The 16252-nt window shown below is 48.2% G+C and overlaps 1 protein-coding gene across 5 annotated transcripts; it reads left to right on the plus strand.

The window, feature by feature from the left end:
* Nucleotides 1-771: 771 nt before the first annotated feature.
* RAB11FIP1 (RAB11 family interacting protein 1) lies at nucleotides 772-15820 on the plus strand. 5 transcript variants are annotated; one of them, XM_055820294.1, is made up of 6 exons: nucleotides 772-1185; nucleotides 4329-4771; nucleotides 5247-6042; nucleotides 6972-9269; nucleotides 10470-10575; nucleotides 12587-15820. In XM_055820294.1, the coding sequence occupies exons 1-6, from the start codon at nucleotides 845-847 to the stop codon at nucleotides 12803-12805; spliced, it is 4203 nt and encodes a 1400-aa protein (XP_055676269.1). In that variant the 5' UTR covers nucleotides 772-844; the 3' UTR covers nucleotides 12806-15820. The 5 variants fall into 5 exon arrangements, with proteins under 5 accessions (XP_055676269.1, XP_055676270.1, XP_055676272.1 ...); XM_055820295.1 differs by having other exon boundaries at nucleotides 11731-12729; XM_055820296.1 differs by lacking the exon at nucleotides 772-1185 and adding an exon at nucleotides 1806-3914.
* The last annotated feature ends 432 nt before the right edge of the window (nucleotides 15821-16252 follow it).

Below are 16252 nucleotides of genomic sequence, written 5' to 3' on the forward strand. Positions count from 1 at the left end.
CACACCCCATACATACACCTGTACACACCTGTGCATACACTGTACACGCTGTACACACCTGCACACCGCTGTGCATACACCTGTAGCTGCACCTGTACACCCCTGTACATGCACCTGTACACCCTGTACATACACCTGCATACACCTGTATATGCACCTGTACACCCCTGTACATACACCTGCATGCACCTGTATATGCACCTGTACACCCTGTACATACACCTGCACAAACCTGTACATACATCTGTAGATGCGCCTGTACACCCTGTACATACACCTGTATATACACCTGTAGATGCACCTGTACACCCTGTACATACACCTGCATACACCTGTATATGCACCTGTACACCCTGTACATACACCTGCACAAACCTGTACATACACCTGTAGATGCACCTGTACACCCTGTACATACACCTGCACACACCTGTACATACACCTGTAGATGCACTTGTACACCCCTGTACATACACCTGTATATGCACCTGTACACCCCTGTACATACACCTGTACATACACCTGTGCATACAACTATATGTACACCTGTAGATGCACCTGTACACCCCTGTACATACGCCTGTATATACACTTGTGCATGCACCTGCACCCCCTGCACATACACCTGTACACCCCTGCACGCCCCTGTGCATGCACCTGTGCGCACACCTGCACATACATGTGCACACACCTGCACGCCCCTGGCCACGCCCCTCCCCTCCCAGCCCCGCCCCGTGCTCTCGCGAGAGGGGCGGGGCTGGAGCGCACCGGGCCGCCCGCTCCGCACCGCACCGCTCCGCACCGCTCCGCTCCGCTCCGCTCCCGCCCGCCCCGCACCGCCGCCATGTCGGGCCCGGCGCCGGCCTGGGCGCCCACCCACGTGCAGGTGACGGTGCTGCAGGCGCGGGGGCTGCGGGCCAAGGCGGCGGCGGGCGGCGGCGGCAGCGACGCCTACACCGTGATGGCGCTGGGCCGCGACAAGTTCTCCACGTCGGTGGCGGAGCGGTGCCAGGGCCGCCCGCTCTGGCGGGAGGAGGCCACCTTCGAGCTGCCGCCGCCGCCGCGGCCCGCCGCCCTGCGCCTCACCGTGCTGCACCGCGCCCTCGTCGGCCTCGACAAGTTCCTGGGCCGCGCCGAGGTGGATCTGGCGGCGCTGCGGGCCGAGGGCGGGCGGCGGCACAGCAGGTGGGCCCGGGGCGGGGGGGCTGCGGGGGCTCGGGGGGCCGGGGCGGGGGGGCTGAAGAGGGATGGGGGTCTGGGGGCAAGGCAGGGGCTGGCAAGGTGGTTGGGGGGCCTCTGGGTCCTACAGGGGCTGGGGGAGTGATGGGGGGGTGTCTCTGGGCCCCATGGAGGCAGGGAGAGGCGTGGGGGGCTCTGGGCCCCGCAGGGGCTGGGGAGAGGGATGGGGGGGCTCTGGGCCCCGCAGGGGCTGGGGAGAGGGATGGGGGGGCTCTGGGCCCCGCAGGGGCTGGGGAGAGGGATGGGGGGGCTCTGGGCCCCTCAGGGGCTGGGGAGAGGGATGGGGGGGCTCTGGGCCCCGCAGGGGCTGGGGAGAGGGATGGGGGGGCTCTGGGTCCCTCAGGGGCTGGGGAGAGGGATGGGGGGGCTCTGGGCCCCGCAGGGGCTGGGGAGAGGGGTGGGGGGGCTCTGGGTTCCTCAGGGGCTGGGGAGAGGGATGGGGGGGCTCTGGGCCCCGCAGGGGCTGGGGAGAGGGGGTGGGGGGGCTCTGGGCCCCGCAGGGGCTGGGGAGAGGGCTGGGGTGCTCTGTGCCACGTAGGGGCCTGGGGCTCTGGTGGGGGACCCCTGTGCCACACAGGGACCCCTCAAGCCTCACGAGGACCCATGGGGTGACCCATCGAGGTCCCTCCTGGCGTGGGGCAGCCCCCGGCACAGCACCTGGTGCCTGGCCAGCCCTGCCTTGTGCCTGGGCTCGATTTTTAAATATTTACATGCGGATGCTGAGAGTGTGTGCTGGGAGCAGCCAGGCTGACCCGAGACACCTCGTGTGTCGAAATGCCTCCTCCTTCCAACAGGGAATGAACGTAGGCTACAGCCAGCTATTTATATATTTTTCTTAATAAATGCTTAGCAGAGCCTAAGCGCGTGTAAGAGCAGATAATTCAGGGTTGTATGGGCTGGCCTCGCTGTTGCAGCAGGACACCAAGCTGGGAGACTTTTCCTTTATTACCAAGCGCCGGCTCTGTGTCATAGTTGCCCTTTTGAACATAAACACTGGGACGGTGCGCTGGAATCCAGGGGTGGTTACTGGGAGGGTTTTACTGGGAGTCAGCAGCCTTGTAATGTGGCTTGAGGTGGCCAGTGAGTCACCTTCCTCTTCTGCTCACCGGAGCAGATCCAGGTACTGACACAGGCTTGGCCAAAGCCGAGAGCTGCTGTCCTGTTTCTTGACAAAGCCATCACCACTTGTGAAGCTTTAATTACAGTGTGGCTGTCATTAAGGTTGTGTCAAGACCTAATGTGTTTACACTGCATCGGAGCATAATGTGCAGTCAGCAGAGTTCAAGGAGTCAGCCCTGCTTGCCTCGGGTCCTCCTGGGCTGGTTTCTCAGTGTCTGGGTCAAAGGAAAATACGGGTGTGGGTGTGTGTGGAGAAAATGTAATTTTGCTCCTGGGAAAACTTTGGTATTTCCAGCCCTTAGTGTTGTCCACCCAACTCTCCATTTTCTGTTTGAAGCTTGTGTCTTTTGTCATCGCATAGCTGCTGTGGTGAGGTATAGCCGTGAAGGGGTGGTTTTATTTGGAAAATAAATGCATGTTGATTGACAGGTGCACACTAACATAAATTAATAAGATTTTATATTTTGTAGTTTGTGGGGGAGGTTATCAGTACATTATTCAGCTGCTCAAAGGGAGGCAGATGTAGCGGCATGCTTCCCAGAGCGATGGCCCTGTTTTGGTCGGCGCTAAGCTGCCTTTCGCTGAACATGTAGTTTGTGTTTTGGATGCATTTCGAATAGGGCCTTCTCTGTCCCCAGGGCAGAGAATGCGCAGAATGAATCGTGGCACCAAAACCATACGAGCTCAGGATGCTCCTAGAAATCATGCGGGTTAGAACAAAAGTGCCCAGTGCTGGCTTGCATTAAAGGCAGAGGATCTGTGCTCCCCTCACTGCTGCTGTGGGTCTGCAGTTTTAGGGACCCGACAAAGCCTGACATCTTATAAAATCCCTTCCCTGGTGCTGGTGTCTTGTAACTTCAGGTCTGAATGTCTAACTGTAGCGTGGTGCTTGAGCGTTCATTTCCCTCTAAGTGTTTCTCTGTAGCAGATTTCTGAATTCATCTCCTTCAGCTAATGCTCATTAGTTTTGAATTTTCTCTGAAGCAAAGTGCCTTTTCCTATTCTCTGTCATTGCTTCAAAGTGCACCTTCAAAGGACTGAAGTGCAAATTCGATGGAGAGGTGGATTTGTGTGCTCCGTTCGCTTCCTTTGTTTTCCCGTACCAGCTGGTGAGGAGGAGGAAGCCAGCATTTTCCAGGCAGCCTTTCCTATCAGTTCTGTGGAGTTGGGAACTCTGTGGCTCCAGTGATAGACAAAAAAGTATTGGTGTGCGGTGCTGCTAATTTTCGTTGCTGGCCCTAATGTGGTTTGAATGTCATGTAGTGGTAATTAAGGACGTGGGATAGCAGCATGCAGGTGGTGTTTTTGCAGTGTAGGATACCGTGAGCACATACTTAATATGCAGCACTTAATGTTCTGGCGCTGCATTAAGTGGGATGGGATAAGGTTCTGCCCAACGAATGTCCTTCCTGGCATGCTCCAGTCACAGGCTGGTAGAGGTGAGTGGAAATCCCCAGACGGTCTGCAAGGCTTGATTTGGCTCTCCTTGTGTTGATTAGGGGTTCCTTGGCTTAAGAGGTATTAAGATAGCTACTGAAAAGAAGCTGGAATGAAAGGTATGAGGGTGTGGGGCCTGTGTGCAAGCTCTCTGGTACCAGTGTCAGCTCTCAAACCCACTTCAAAGTCTTAGCCTCTGCAAATTTGGGGAAGCCAGATTAAAGGACAGGGGAGAGTGGCTGTGCTGAAATACAGGAATTCCATGTTGTATTTCTTCTTTTTCTTCATTTTTCTTTAACCCTTCCTGGTCTGAGTTTTAAAACAAATTTTACTAATAACTTTCTATTTACAATGAGAAATGTTTTCCTTGGGACCTGGGGCCATATGACTATGACATTGTTGTAAGATTAAAGGCTTTTCTTTTTTCCTATGCTGTGGGCTTATTTGATTTTTAAAACATAAATACCCTCTGTTGTTCTGAATTACTCGTGCCTCTCAAGAACTGGTTTGTAACAGAAATCTTGTTTCTGCAGGTGGTACAAGCTTCGCTCCAAACCAGGGAAAAAGGAAAAGGAGAGAGGGGAGATTGAAGTAGATATCCAGTTTATGAGAAGCAACATGACAGCCAGTATGTTTGACCTGTCCATAAAAGACAAGCCTCGCTCTCCCTTTGGCAAGCTGAAAGACAAGCTCAAGGGGAAGAGGAGCAGTGGCCTTTCTGACACGGCGTCGGCGATCGTTCCCAGCACAACTCACTCCCCTGCTGACAGTGAAGATGAGTCAGTTGAGAAGGAAAAGAAGAAATCAAAGTTCAAAACCCTGTTTTCCAAACCTGGCCTGCAGAAGACCTCCCTCTCCCAGTCCATGTCAGTCCTACCGACACAGCAGCCCGTCACCGAGAGGGTTCGGCTGCGGCCCAGCGACTTCCAGTCAGAATGGGATGACGAGGAGTCCGAGACCTCTCCAACCTCAGAAAGTGAGTATTGGCACTCACTGCACTGATGAAGCACAAAGCTTGCCTCCAAAGGCTTGCTAGCACTTTTCGTCCTTTTTAGTGTAGTAGTTAAATTCTGCTTACTGAACGAATGCAGAGAAAGTCACTTCTGTCCGCGGTGGCAGGTGTGCATGCAGGACATTAGACGCAGCTAAGCTTACCTTGGGGTAGCATAGAAACCGTGGGGCTGCGCGAGCAATGTCCGCACATGTGGGCAGTGCAGCTTCCCAGTGGGTGACCTGTGGTGGGTTTAGGTCATTGAACAGCACATGTGATCTGGTTTGCTGAGGGCTGGCAGCGGTAGGGGACCCAGAGGGTCTGGAGGTGGCTGGTGCACTTGCTGTGTTACTGTTGCAGCAGTCCATTAATGACTGTGAAGCGCTGAGGTTGTCAGGAGCAACTGTCAGAGGGAAGGATGTTCTTCCAGCTTGAATTTCTTCCCATTTATTTTTTTCAGAAGCCTTTGGGAATGTCCTGGAAGAGAAGTCCTCTCTCTCTCCTGTATTTAAATCTCGTAAAACGGCAGCTTTGGACAGCAGGCAACTAAATCAAGTAACCGCTAACTACACCAAGAAAGAAGGGCTGTCTTTATTCAGTGGCCTTAAATCCAAAAGCGATCCCGTTTCCAAGTCTAGTCTGTGTATCAACGGCAGCCACGTTTATATGGAAGAAAGCACAACGAAGGACAACACTCCAGCCTCTTCCCCTTCTCCTCACAACTTCAGAAGGAAGCAGCTCTTTGCTTCTGAAGAGAACCTGTCTTCCAGATCTACTAAAGGACCTGAAGAGACAGGAAGAACATCTCCTAGTCATGCTTTCTCTGGGTCTGCATCCTTGGAGACCTTTAAATCTATGACTTTGCCATCATATAAATTGCTGAGCAGTGAAGAATACCTGGAAACCAGCGTTCCTCCAAGTGTTGAGGTTATTAAAGAGACCAAAAAACCGGACCACAAAAAGTCTGCCTTGCTCTCTCTGGTCACTGGGAAGAAGGAACAAGTGAAGAACAGTGATGCTGAGAATATGCCTGACAGAGCCCTGCAGGATGAGGAGAACAAAGTTCTAGAGGAGAAGAGTGAACAAGAGGCCAAACGTCTTGAAATTCCAGCAAATTTAGGCAGAGGGAATCCACCAGAAGATGGTCACCACGCAGAAGACGTCTCTGCAAATAAGCAGCCTCTCAACCCTTTTGAGGAAGAACGGAAACCTGAAAAAGTTGCCGCGCCGGCGAAGACGAAAGCTGTCAAGCCCAGGTCAGTCAAGTTTGCAGGTGGCAGGCTTTAACTGGGCTGCTTCCTGCCACAGAGCAGTGCTGCTCAGCTCGGCATCCTGCATCGGCAGAAGCCTGTTGCTCTGCAGGGTTCCTGGTGGTTTTAAGCTGGCCATTAGGTGCTTTGCTAACAAATAATAATCCAGAGTTCTTTCTCGGTATGAAGAAGAGATTGATACGGGGATGTTCCTTATAAGTGATGCTGAAATAGTGGTTCTTTGAGTGCAGGCGTTTTGGCAGGTACTGTAGGGGTGATTTTTCTTGCTGGATCTCTTGCAAAAACTAACTTCTATCTGAGCTGTGCATCTTGAACATACCCAAGTCTAAAATACCAGTTCTAACATCTCAACTCTTCTCTATCTGGCTGTGGTCTTCCAAAGTATTAATCTTGGAGCCCCTCAGCTTTTGGCATTGTTCACAGCAACATAAGGGACGTTTGTGTGAATTTGTACACAAGGCTTTTTCGGAAATTCTGCTCCTTTATCTTTCATATATATATAGATAAAAAATACATCTATAAATAGTGTGTGTTTGTGTTTTTATATATATAGGTGTTTCCTACTAATAAGGCTGTGGTTTATGTCTGTCTCTAGCTCCTTATTTTCAGTCCTTCCTGTGTTTAAACATACATACTAATAAAATTGCTTGGGGTGCAAAAGGTGAGATAGTGCTTAAAAGCAGCTGCCGCAGTAACCTGTTCAAAGTCTGTAGCAGGAGCCTTCTGACATAAATTGAGTGCTTTGTAAAGGCGTCTGTAAGTATGCAAAGTCTATCAGATAGGCTCTGAGGTCTCTTGCACGTATAATTCATCTCCAGTGTTTGGAGTTGATGGAGTCTGGTGCTAAAGCTTGTCTGTTCCTGCCTCATGTTGCATCTGCAAGTGACATGCGAGTTTTTTGTCCCTTTTTGCAGACTGGGCGTGTCTTCAGAGGAGGAAACCAAAGCCACGCTTCCTACTCCTGCACCTGATTCCCTTCCTGCTTTTCTTTCTGTACACTGTATCAGTAGTAACAATAATCCTTTTATTTCTAAAACGGGGCAGAAAGTCCAAGTGCCAGACTCTGAAAACATTACTAGTTCTCCGGCATCTCTTACTTCTCCTTCCGCTGCAGAGCTTTTGAATGGCAAGAACCCGTTTGCTCCTGAGTGGGGCAGGGCACGTGCAACCCTGGATCCCGAAAGCATTGCCCATTTCACTTCGTCCCATCATCTTGCAGCCCCTGTTCCCGAAATGCCTCCTCCTGGGCAGGTCTCTGGTAGTGGCAATAATCCTTTTGCTTCTGAATGGGGGCAGAACTTATGGGGCCAAGGTCCTGAAAGCACTGATACGTGGGCTTCCCAGGCTCTTTCTCACTCACCTGCACCTTCTCCCCCCTCTGACTGTCATTTTAATGACAGTAATCCCTTTGTATCCAAGCTTGGGTGGGAAGCAGATGCGCCGGGTTTCAAAGCTGTTGCCAGTTCTTCATCTTTGTGCCTTCCTTTTGATGAAGACTGTTCCTCAGCAGAACGCCCTGCTGAGCTGAAACACTCTGGGCATGATGCTTCAGAGAGCTCTTCAGATGTGGCTTTAACGAGTAATGTCAAAGCTGTATCAAACCCTCTCTGCATCCTTTCTGACAACCCTGGCCTGGCTCCAAAGAAACAGTGCGATTCTCTTCAGGTTGAGATTTCTTTGAAAAGAAGTAAGCTAGGCAACAGGAAATCTGTGTCCTTTCTCCGTGATGGATCAGAGGGCATTACGTCAGGTGATGAGGATTTGGGTGGGCAGGAATGTGAAAAGCAGTGCTCTGATTTCAGTGAAATCTTACTTACGTGTTCAGATGCAACAGGAGAGCAAGCAGGGTTTGCTCGCCAAGTGGAAGCAGGGTGCTACCCATCATCAGAACTCTCTAGTGACAGCATAGGTCCCATCCAAAACAGAGAGACTGCTGTTGAGGCTGGTGTGGAAGTAGGCGGTGTAGGTACTGAACCCTGCACCAAGGACCACAAAGGCTTTGCGTCTCCTTCCAAGTGTAGTAATAGCCTCTTGCCAGAGATCGGTGCTGAGCAGCCACCTTCCCCAGAGAGCCAACTGAAAGAGAAGCAGGAGATCTTTGGTGAAAAGAGATGGGAAGAACGTGCACCCATGCTAGAGCCCCAAGCAGCTCCACTTGCTAAAAAAGACTCATTTTCTCAAGTAGGACCTGCCAAACCAACCTGGGGAGCTTGCACGCCGTCCCCTCAGGAAGCCAATGTAGGGAGGGCTGACAGTGTCACACCAAAGCCAGCACCACAGTTATCTTTATCACTGAAGAAGTGCCCACTGGTTTCTCAGGCTGATGAGTTAAGTGGTGATTTGCCTTCTTCAGGCGGCGGTGTAAAATCTGTGTCCCCATTACCTAATGATAAAGCCTCGGATGCTTCTGGGTGCCTCCCCCAAAGTGGCTCATTGCAGACTGTCACTCCTCCAGTGATGCTTGGAGATGACAGCAGTAATAGGCATTTAAAAAACGAAGGCAACGATGATTTATTCGACTGTCTTACAAATCTAAAGTGTGCCATTCCCGTTACTGGAGACCGTGGTTTGAAACTGACCGGTCTTCCAGTTATTCCAGAAGGAGGCTCTGATGACGAGCTGCTGGGTGACTGTCAGGAGAACTATGGTGTCGATGCAGGTGATAAAAACATTTCAGAAACTGGAAAGCAGTCTCTAGATTTAATGCCTCTGCATGAAGAACTGAAAGAGCACTCCGATAGCTCTGCTGCAACCCAAGTAACCTGGGCTGCTCCAGGAGGAGGAAGTGCTTGTAAGCCAAAAAAATCACCCATGCTGTCTGCTAGAGTGGATGTTCTTGGTGTCGATAACCAGGTAGCTGACTCAGCCTTAGGTATGACGTTTCATTCCACAGAGCATAATAGTAATTTTGAGAAACAAGAACTGAAAATAAGTGCAGGTGTCAAGGAGTGCGCAGAGTGTGACTTCTTTGAGCCTTCTGTTTCCTCTTCCTCCCTGTCAAGTCCTTCCCAGCCCTACTCTTCCTCTCAAGCCCTTCTCTCTGACACCCCAAGTCATAGAGCAGAGTCTCCGAAAAAGCCAACAGCCGAGGGCTTCGCAGATAAAGCAGGAAATTCTGGCAAGAAGAAGCTTCTTCAGGCATGGGTTTCACCCTCTGAATCATATCCTAACCAAACTCAGCAGAGTGGTGAAACCGTGTCTCCTAAGCACAGGTGAGACAATATGGGAAATACACAGAAAGTATCTCGGTGCTGATACGAGCCTTGCTTTTTCTTCATTTGAGTGCAGATCTGTCTCTCCAGCTGCAGGAATTTACTGCTCTTTGCAGTAGCATCATACAGCTTTAACTTCCTCTAGCCTGTGGATTTGACGGGACCTGGGTCCTGTCATGCCAGTGTAGGATGATTGCTGGCACTGGATGAATCTGTACGGCTACTAAAGCATGCCCAGAGCGCTTGAGGGGACCTGCTGTTCATCACAGTGCTACCTGTTAGGAAAACCATTAGGGAAGCTTGGTGGCGGTTTAAGAAATAAGGTCGTTTCATCAAGTCATGGAAATGGACTGGGATTGACCCATTTTTCAGAAATGGGAGAACAGTCAACTGATAAAGTGGGATGCTTCATTTCCTGGCTGAGCTGCGCTCCTCAACCTTGAAGTGAACCACAAATGATGCAGCTAAAGCCTGTCTCTCCCAACGATGCGTGGCTGCTTTCTGGAGCTGTTGGCAGCTCCTACTGCCTCCTGGGCTACTGTTGTCTGTGGAATAGTGCTGCTGACCTGTCAGCCCTCAGTACTTCATCTGCAGAACTCTCTCTAGGGTCTAGGATGCTTCTGGGTCAGCATTTGCTGAGATACAAGGAAAATTTTCTTCCTGTATTAAAACTGGCAATATAAATCCTGCTCAAGCAAATAAAGATAGCACTTTTTTGGCAGCTTATGGCATAAGTTCAGATTGGAAAAGGCATAATACATGCATGTCCCAGGATAGTAGAAGTATTTGATCTGTTACAAGAACTACAAATAAGTTCTCATTAGGAAAGTTAAACTCAAATACTAGTGCGTGACAGATCAGAGTATAACTGCTGCTGTGTACTGCCTTCTTGTGTAGACCAACCTGGCTTTTCTTTTGTGACATACCATTCAGAACGTATTTCCTATATTACTGCTTCTTTATCTCCAATGCCTTAAGTCAGTAAAGATAGTAGAGAATTGGAGTACACTTAACAGAAAGCCTACAGCTTAGACAGAAATGTCTTGCCTGCCTGAAGCTGAATCTCTTAGCTCTCTGGAGATAGAGAAGGGTAGGAATTTTTCCCAATTTCTTGCTGTATTTGTTTTTAGTTTGAAGATCTGTGTAGGGATGGTGTTACATGTACTGCCTAAGTAACATAAACCTTTGTTAATGTTGCAGACTCCATCCTGTGAAGCCAATGAATACCACAGCAAACAAGCCTCAAAGTAAAAACCTGAATGTCATCAGCACTATGAGTGAAAAGCTGCTCGAGATGAATGTGAAGGTATGGAGGAAAATGGTGCTTAAAACTAAAGCTTAAGCAGTAAATTGAAGCGTTCCTGTATTGGAGGTAGTTTGCCTAGGCTTGTATCTCGAGCAGAAAAAGAACAGTAGTTACTACACTGCGGGGGCATGAGCTTTCTTTTTGTCACTGGCCAAAGGTGGGGACAATCACTTTTTTTTTTTTTTACTTGCAAACTGATGTATAATAGAATTGGTGCCTCAGAGGGCGTTTCTCGGTGGGGGGGCAGTGTGGAGCGCTGACACCCCAGAGGTGAGCAGGATGTGTGTGAGCCGCGAGGTGGCTGTGACAGAAACGATGGGTGACTCACGAGAGTGCTACCCCTGGAAGAGGGTCCCGTTGGTGACGTGTGGGAGCTGCGTAGCTTGGGTCTGCACAGAAAAATGGACAAATTAGTCACCGTTTATTGTCAGATGTGATTAGATCCCAAAGCTCATTTTCACCCTGAAGTAAGTATGTGGCTCTTAAAGCCAAGAAGGTGGGAAGAGTGACCTCAGGGTGGCTGTTGCCTTGCAATGAGTTGCATCAATACCTTGTGCAGATTGAGAGACCAGGTGCCTGCCATGAAGGCATGGCCTCTTCCTAAAAGCATAGCCGTGCAGCTTCCATAATCACTCGGATTTAAAGGAACTTTTTGCATGATCTTGGCCTCAAAAGAGACCTCCAGGCTGGAGGCATAGCTTAAAAGTCATGTTGATCAGAATGGCTAGAAGCATCTCTGGGTCAGCAGGGAAAAAAACCCTGGGTACTGTTACTGTCTCTTAAGGGCGTTTTGGGGAAAATGAGAAGTTAGTACCAAAGTAACTGCAGTGCCTCCTTCTGGTGTAAGTGGAAAAGAAGAAAATGCAGGTTAAATGATTCAAACTGAGAAGTTGCTATTTTGAATGAGTTGAAAACTTGTAATTAGTATCGTGTGCTGCTGATTCCACATAAGAAGTTATGCTTGATGTAGTCACGTGAGCGTGTTGTATGCATGCTCCCTGCAACAGAAATGCCTGGGCTGGCATTCTGGTTTAGTGTCCTAGAAAGTAGCTGGAGGAATTGGCAGAAGCTGTGAAGTACCCGTCAAGATTGCTTAAGGGTTAAAAGCAGACTTATAAGAAGAGAAAGAAGCTGTGTTGTGATGTGTTTTCACAGTGATAACTGCAAGAGGGAAATGCCAAAGGCCTAGGTGAGTGTTTCTTGCTGTTTAACCTGAATTTGGCTTTCCTAGCCTTTGGTATGTTTTAAGCAATAGCTGCCCCAGTGCTGGTCTGTAAACGATGGTAGTGGATGGTGCATGGCTCTAACCTCCGTGTATCTGCACTAAGCTGGGGGGGCTGCTGCCTGGAGTCTGCATGACATTCTTCCACAGTAAATTGCAGCGGAGCTGAATTACAGAACTGATGTTATGCAAAGATGTTATGCTAAAACCGGTGGCCTGGTTACCATCCATAATGGCTGTCTTGCTCCAAGCCTGCCTTCTGTTGTGGAGAAGACTGCCTAAGCTCTATATATTGCGTCTCTGCGCCGTAAGTAGCATGCGCTTACTCCGAGGCAGTTGCTCTTTTTGCCTCCAAACACTTTCAGAAAGCTATTCTGCATTCTGGAAGTGCATGAGTAGATATGTAGACATAAGAATTTTTCCAGGCTAGGTTTGCTAATGGCCCAATAGGTGCTTTGTAGCAGAAAGCTGGCCTGGCCTGGCCTGCCAGCCTCTCCCTGTCGTTGTTAGTGCCGTGGCCATTGCACAGCTTGGCTCTGAGCAGCCTGCTGCTCTTGATCCTAAAGTGCTAATAACTGATGTTTCAAAACATTGTTTGGATGAACTTACTTTTAGAAAGATACAAAGCACAGTCATACTTTTGAAGAGCAGCTGTGGTTCTGCAAACATTGTGTGTAAAGTTGTTCACTGGTGCTCTGAATTCCACAAGCCAGCTACCAGATACCTTTCTGTTGCTATTTTGAAATGCCCGTATGTCTGTAATGACCCTGCCTTTCTTCTCTCTCAAAGAAATATGATCCTTCAGATCCTGCCTATGCTTATGCTCAGCTAACGCACGATGAGCTGATCCAGCTGGTCTTGAAACAGAAGGATACAATTACCAAGAAGGATCTCCAGGTGCGTGAGCTTGAAGACTACATCGATAACTTGCTTGTCAGAGTGATGGAAGAAACCCCAAACATTCTTCGTGTTTCAACGTCTGGAAACAAAAAAGCTGGAAAGATGTAAAAGCTCTAGGGAGGTTGGTTGAACAAAGGACTGAATTCACACCAGTGGAGTTTGATTAATAAGGAGACGATGTGAGGCAGGTGGTACTGGTTGTGCTGCCCAAGAAAATGACCTCTTTCCTGTTTCTGCCTTGAGCAACTCTCAGTTTCATCAGTAGTTACATCAAGTTTTGCATGTGGAGTCCAGGAGTGGAGTCAACTTACCGTATTTATTTTTTGGTTTCTTTCCATTATTTGGGAAGACTTGTTCAGGCGTCTAATCCAAAGGCTGATTGCGATAGGAAGGGTGAAGGGTTTTTGAAGTGTTTTGCTTGCCAGCAAGGCACTGATGATCCTTTTATGAAGATTTTTTTTTTTAATGGTTTTATTTTGTAGCAGCTTTGATAGGTCAATTATTCTTCTTTCCATATCTTGAGTTGTAGTGCAATATAAAATCTTGTACGGTAGAGTCTGAGGATTTGATTATTGTTTTTTTTAAAAATAATACTGATAACTACACTGGAGAAGTCCAAAGTGCTTCAGACCAGGGCTGTGAGGGCTGTATTTTAAAAGTAATTAATGCCCTACAAGTTGAATGCAAATTAAACCTTAGATTGGAAAGGAAGAAGCAAAGCTTAGTTAATCTCATAAAGTACATATTGTTTCAAAGCAGTTCTCCAAGGGGAAGGTTTACAGGCATTTTTTGGTACAGGAAACATTGAGATGTCATGGTATGTTTGTCTACCATAGGAACAGAATTAATGAATTTGGGCCGAAGGTGCATTTTAAATCAGAAGCTGTTCTCTTACAGACTTCAAATTCCTGATTCAAAGGTTGTTCAAATGAGGGAGGCAAAGGTACGCTTGGTTTCTGTCCTGTAGTCTTAAGTAGGTGTGGATTTCACAGGACACGTGCGTTGCCATGTCTTTTGCTGTATGGGAGCTCTGTGATGATTTTTCTTCTACACCATTGCAGTTTATTAAATTTAAATACCTCGGATTTTGGAGCTGGGGTTTACCTTGGAACGACCTTAGAGTGATCAGTCTTACAACACTATTTTATGCATTCCTTATACAGCCAAGAGAGGAACCGAATTGCCCTCCCCTGCGGATGGGAGCCCTCAGCGCTAGTGCTCAAACCTGACTTGCTTTTCTTTGGGACTTGCTGCTCAGAATGGAATGAGAATTTTGTGTAGCTGAGAAAGAATGCTGGTTTTGATAGGCAATCGATACCTCTGTCTGCTTCCTTCATGTGTAGCTGCTTTGCAGCTCGACAGAGACAGGTATGTTCTCCTCCCCATCTCATTGGACAGCAAGTAACAGCATAGCGCTATCAGCAATCACCACACCAGGCTTCCTCCACTGAAAAACTAAATGTAGGGGTTTGGTTTTGGGATCTTTTTTTTTTTTTTTTTTTTTTCCAAGCTCTTGTCAAAGATCAAAAAAATCAGATGCCTGTTTGCATCTCTGGGATTTATCAGGGTTGTGAGAGTCCATAAAAGGCTTAGAAGAAAGTTGAAATAGCAGAGGACCAAAGCAAACACTCCTACTTTCAGAAGTTGAAAGGGTCTGTTGGATCACTCCTGGCTTAGCTTGAAAGGGGTGAGTTTCTAACTCAGTTTTTCTACAGCAAAGCACTTTATTGAGGGACTAAACCAGATGGATTGACTATCAACCTGTTAGCAGTCGTCTTACTATTTTCATAAAACACTGAAAGTTGCTGGAGACTTCTCAAATACTGTATTTTTGTAGTGAAGAGTAGTTTAATATATTTGCCTAGAGATGTATACATTTATTGGAAAATTCAACAAATGTTAATTACATTTTTATTACTGTAAACTGACTTACTACCAAAGTCTGGAGCTTTTCTGACAGAGCTGTCCTTCACGGGAAGCTTGAGTTGAAACAAGCATTAAGAACCTTCAAAGACTTCAGGTACTTTTTTTTCTAAATTGATGTATTTGAGCAGATTTCTTCAGTGAAGGGGTTTTCTTTCCTGCTGTACCCTCTTCTGTGAATGAAGGGTCTGAAACACAGAAGGTCTTAGTGGCATCTTCAGCTCTTGGCTGGTGGTTTTAATTTTGGGTGGTACTGGTTGGCCTTACTGAAAACTGCTGCTGCTTCTTGTGCCTTGAAATAGTGAGGAAGATGAAGGATTAATTTGTTTCCTCCTTGTGCCGCAGTGGATCTCTGAAAAGAAACGGTTGCCTATACCTCACTAATAAACTAGACTTTATTCCATAGCTTTCTGATGTTCTAGGTCAGAGAGTCAGAAAAACCAGTTGTGCCTTCGAGCGGTGACATAATGGTTCAAAAACTGCATTATCGGTAGTTGTAACTGGACATGTGGGAAGCTTTTTTTGCTGGCCTCATTTGAAAACAATACAAGTACTACTGAGTCGCTGGCTGCTGAAGGCACTGCGGTGCCGTGTGCGATGCTTTTGAAGTATGGATTTTAGGAAGTTTGGATCACGTGCCTTTGTGTTGGCCAGAATATGTGTCTTGAAGCTACATGCACAGAAACGAAGTGATAATACGCGTTCTTAGCATTCTCCTTAGAGATGAAACCTTAAAACCTGTGCTATCCTCTCCTGGCAGCCTTTTTTGCCAGTTATGGCCCTGTCCTCTGAGGTGGACCTCAGGTTGTGTCTGGCTGTTGCCCCTGGGGCTGTTCTCTCTGGTGGTTGCAGTGTCACACCTTCTGCCCAAGTAGCACAGGTGCTGCTGCAGGGTCACGGTCCTGCACCAGCCACACTTCTACTTCCATGGCCGTGAAAGCATCGCACAAACCTTGTACCTCAGTCTTTTATTGGCAATACTAGTTAAAGCCTTTCTTTGGCATAAGGGGACTGGCATTTTATGTGCAGCAAGGTGCTTCACCTTGACTTTAAGAGCCGTAAGAATCAAGTGTATTGTTTTGTTATTGAAGGTTCTGAATGTATTTTTCCTTGTTTATGCTGTCTGCTTTTAGCCTGGGTGCCTATTTGTTTTTAAATGCCTTTTGCTTTCATGGAACACTAAAATAATTATACTTTAAATCCAGTGTTCTGATCGCTTGATCTTTTTTCTGAAAGAGCAGTTTCAAAAGGGCTTTGTCTCCCTCCTTGTGACCAGCTCTGCTGCCTGAAACTCCTCATCCTCAAGGTATTTTTGGGCTAGGTCCATCCCTGCGAGCGTGCAGGAAGTTCATGGTAAACACCTCACCGGGTGGGGAAACCTGATGGACGAGCTCAGCTGCATCACTAGAATCAAGAGTTTCTGTAAAGCAAAAAAACCCAACCCAACTGCAAAAGGTTCTTGGCCAGCAGCCCTTGAAATCACCCCAGTTGGAGCCTGGTCCCCCACCCCATGCTGCAGCAGCCCCCACGTTGTGGGCAGTGGATGACAAGAGGAAATCGGGCTCCTGCTGCCTCGGGACTGTTCAGCTGGAAGCCGTAGGACCCTCAGTGCCATTATTGCCCTCATCCTCG

Source organism: Falco peregrinus, chromosome 17, assembly GCF_023634155.1.
Source record: "Falco peregrinus isolate bFalPer1 chromosome 17, bFalPer1.pri, whole genome shotgun sequence".
NCBI classification, from domain to species: domain Eukaryota; kingdom Metazoa; phylum Chordata; class Aves; order Falconiformes; family Falconidae; genus Falco; species Falco peregrinus.

What these genes read in the sequence shown, in the direction of transcription:
- RAB11FIP1 (XM_055820294.1), top strand. Translation starts at nt 845, where the DNA reads ATGTCGGGCCCGGCGCCGGCCTGGGCGCCCACCCACGTGCAGGTGACG. An exon ending in GACCTCTCCAACCTCAGAAA is followed by an intron (nt 4,772 to 5,246) that starts GTGAGTATTGGC and finishes TATTTTTTTCAG; the next exon opens with AAGCCTTTGGGAATGTCCTG. An exon ending in TGCTCGAGATGAATGTGAAG is followed by an intron (nt 10,576 to 12,586) that starts GTATGGAGGAAA and finishes TCTCTCTCAAAG; the next exon opens with AAATATGATCCTTCAGATCC.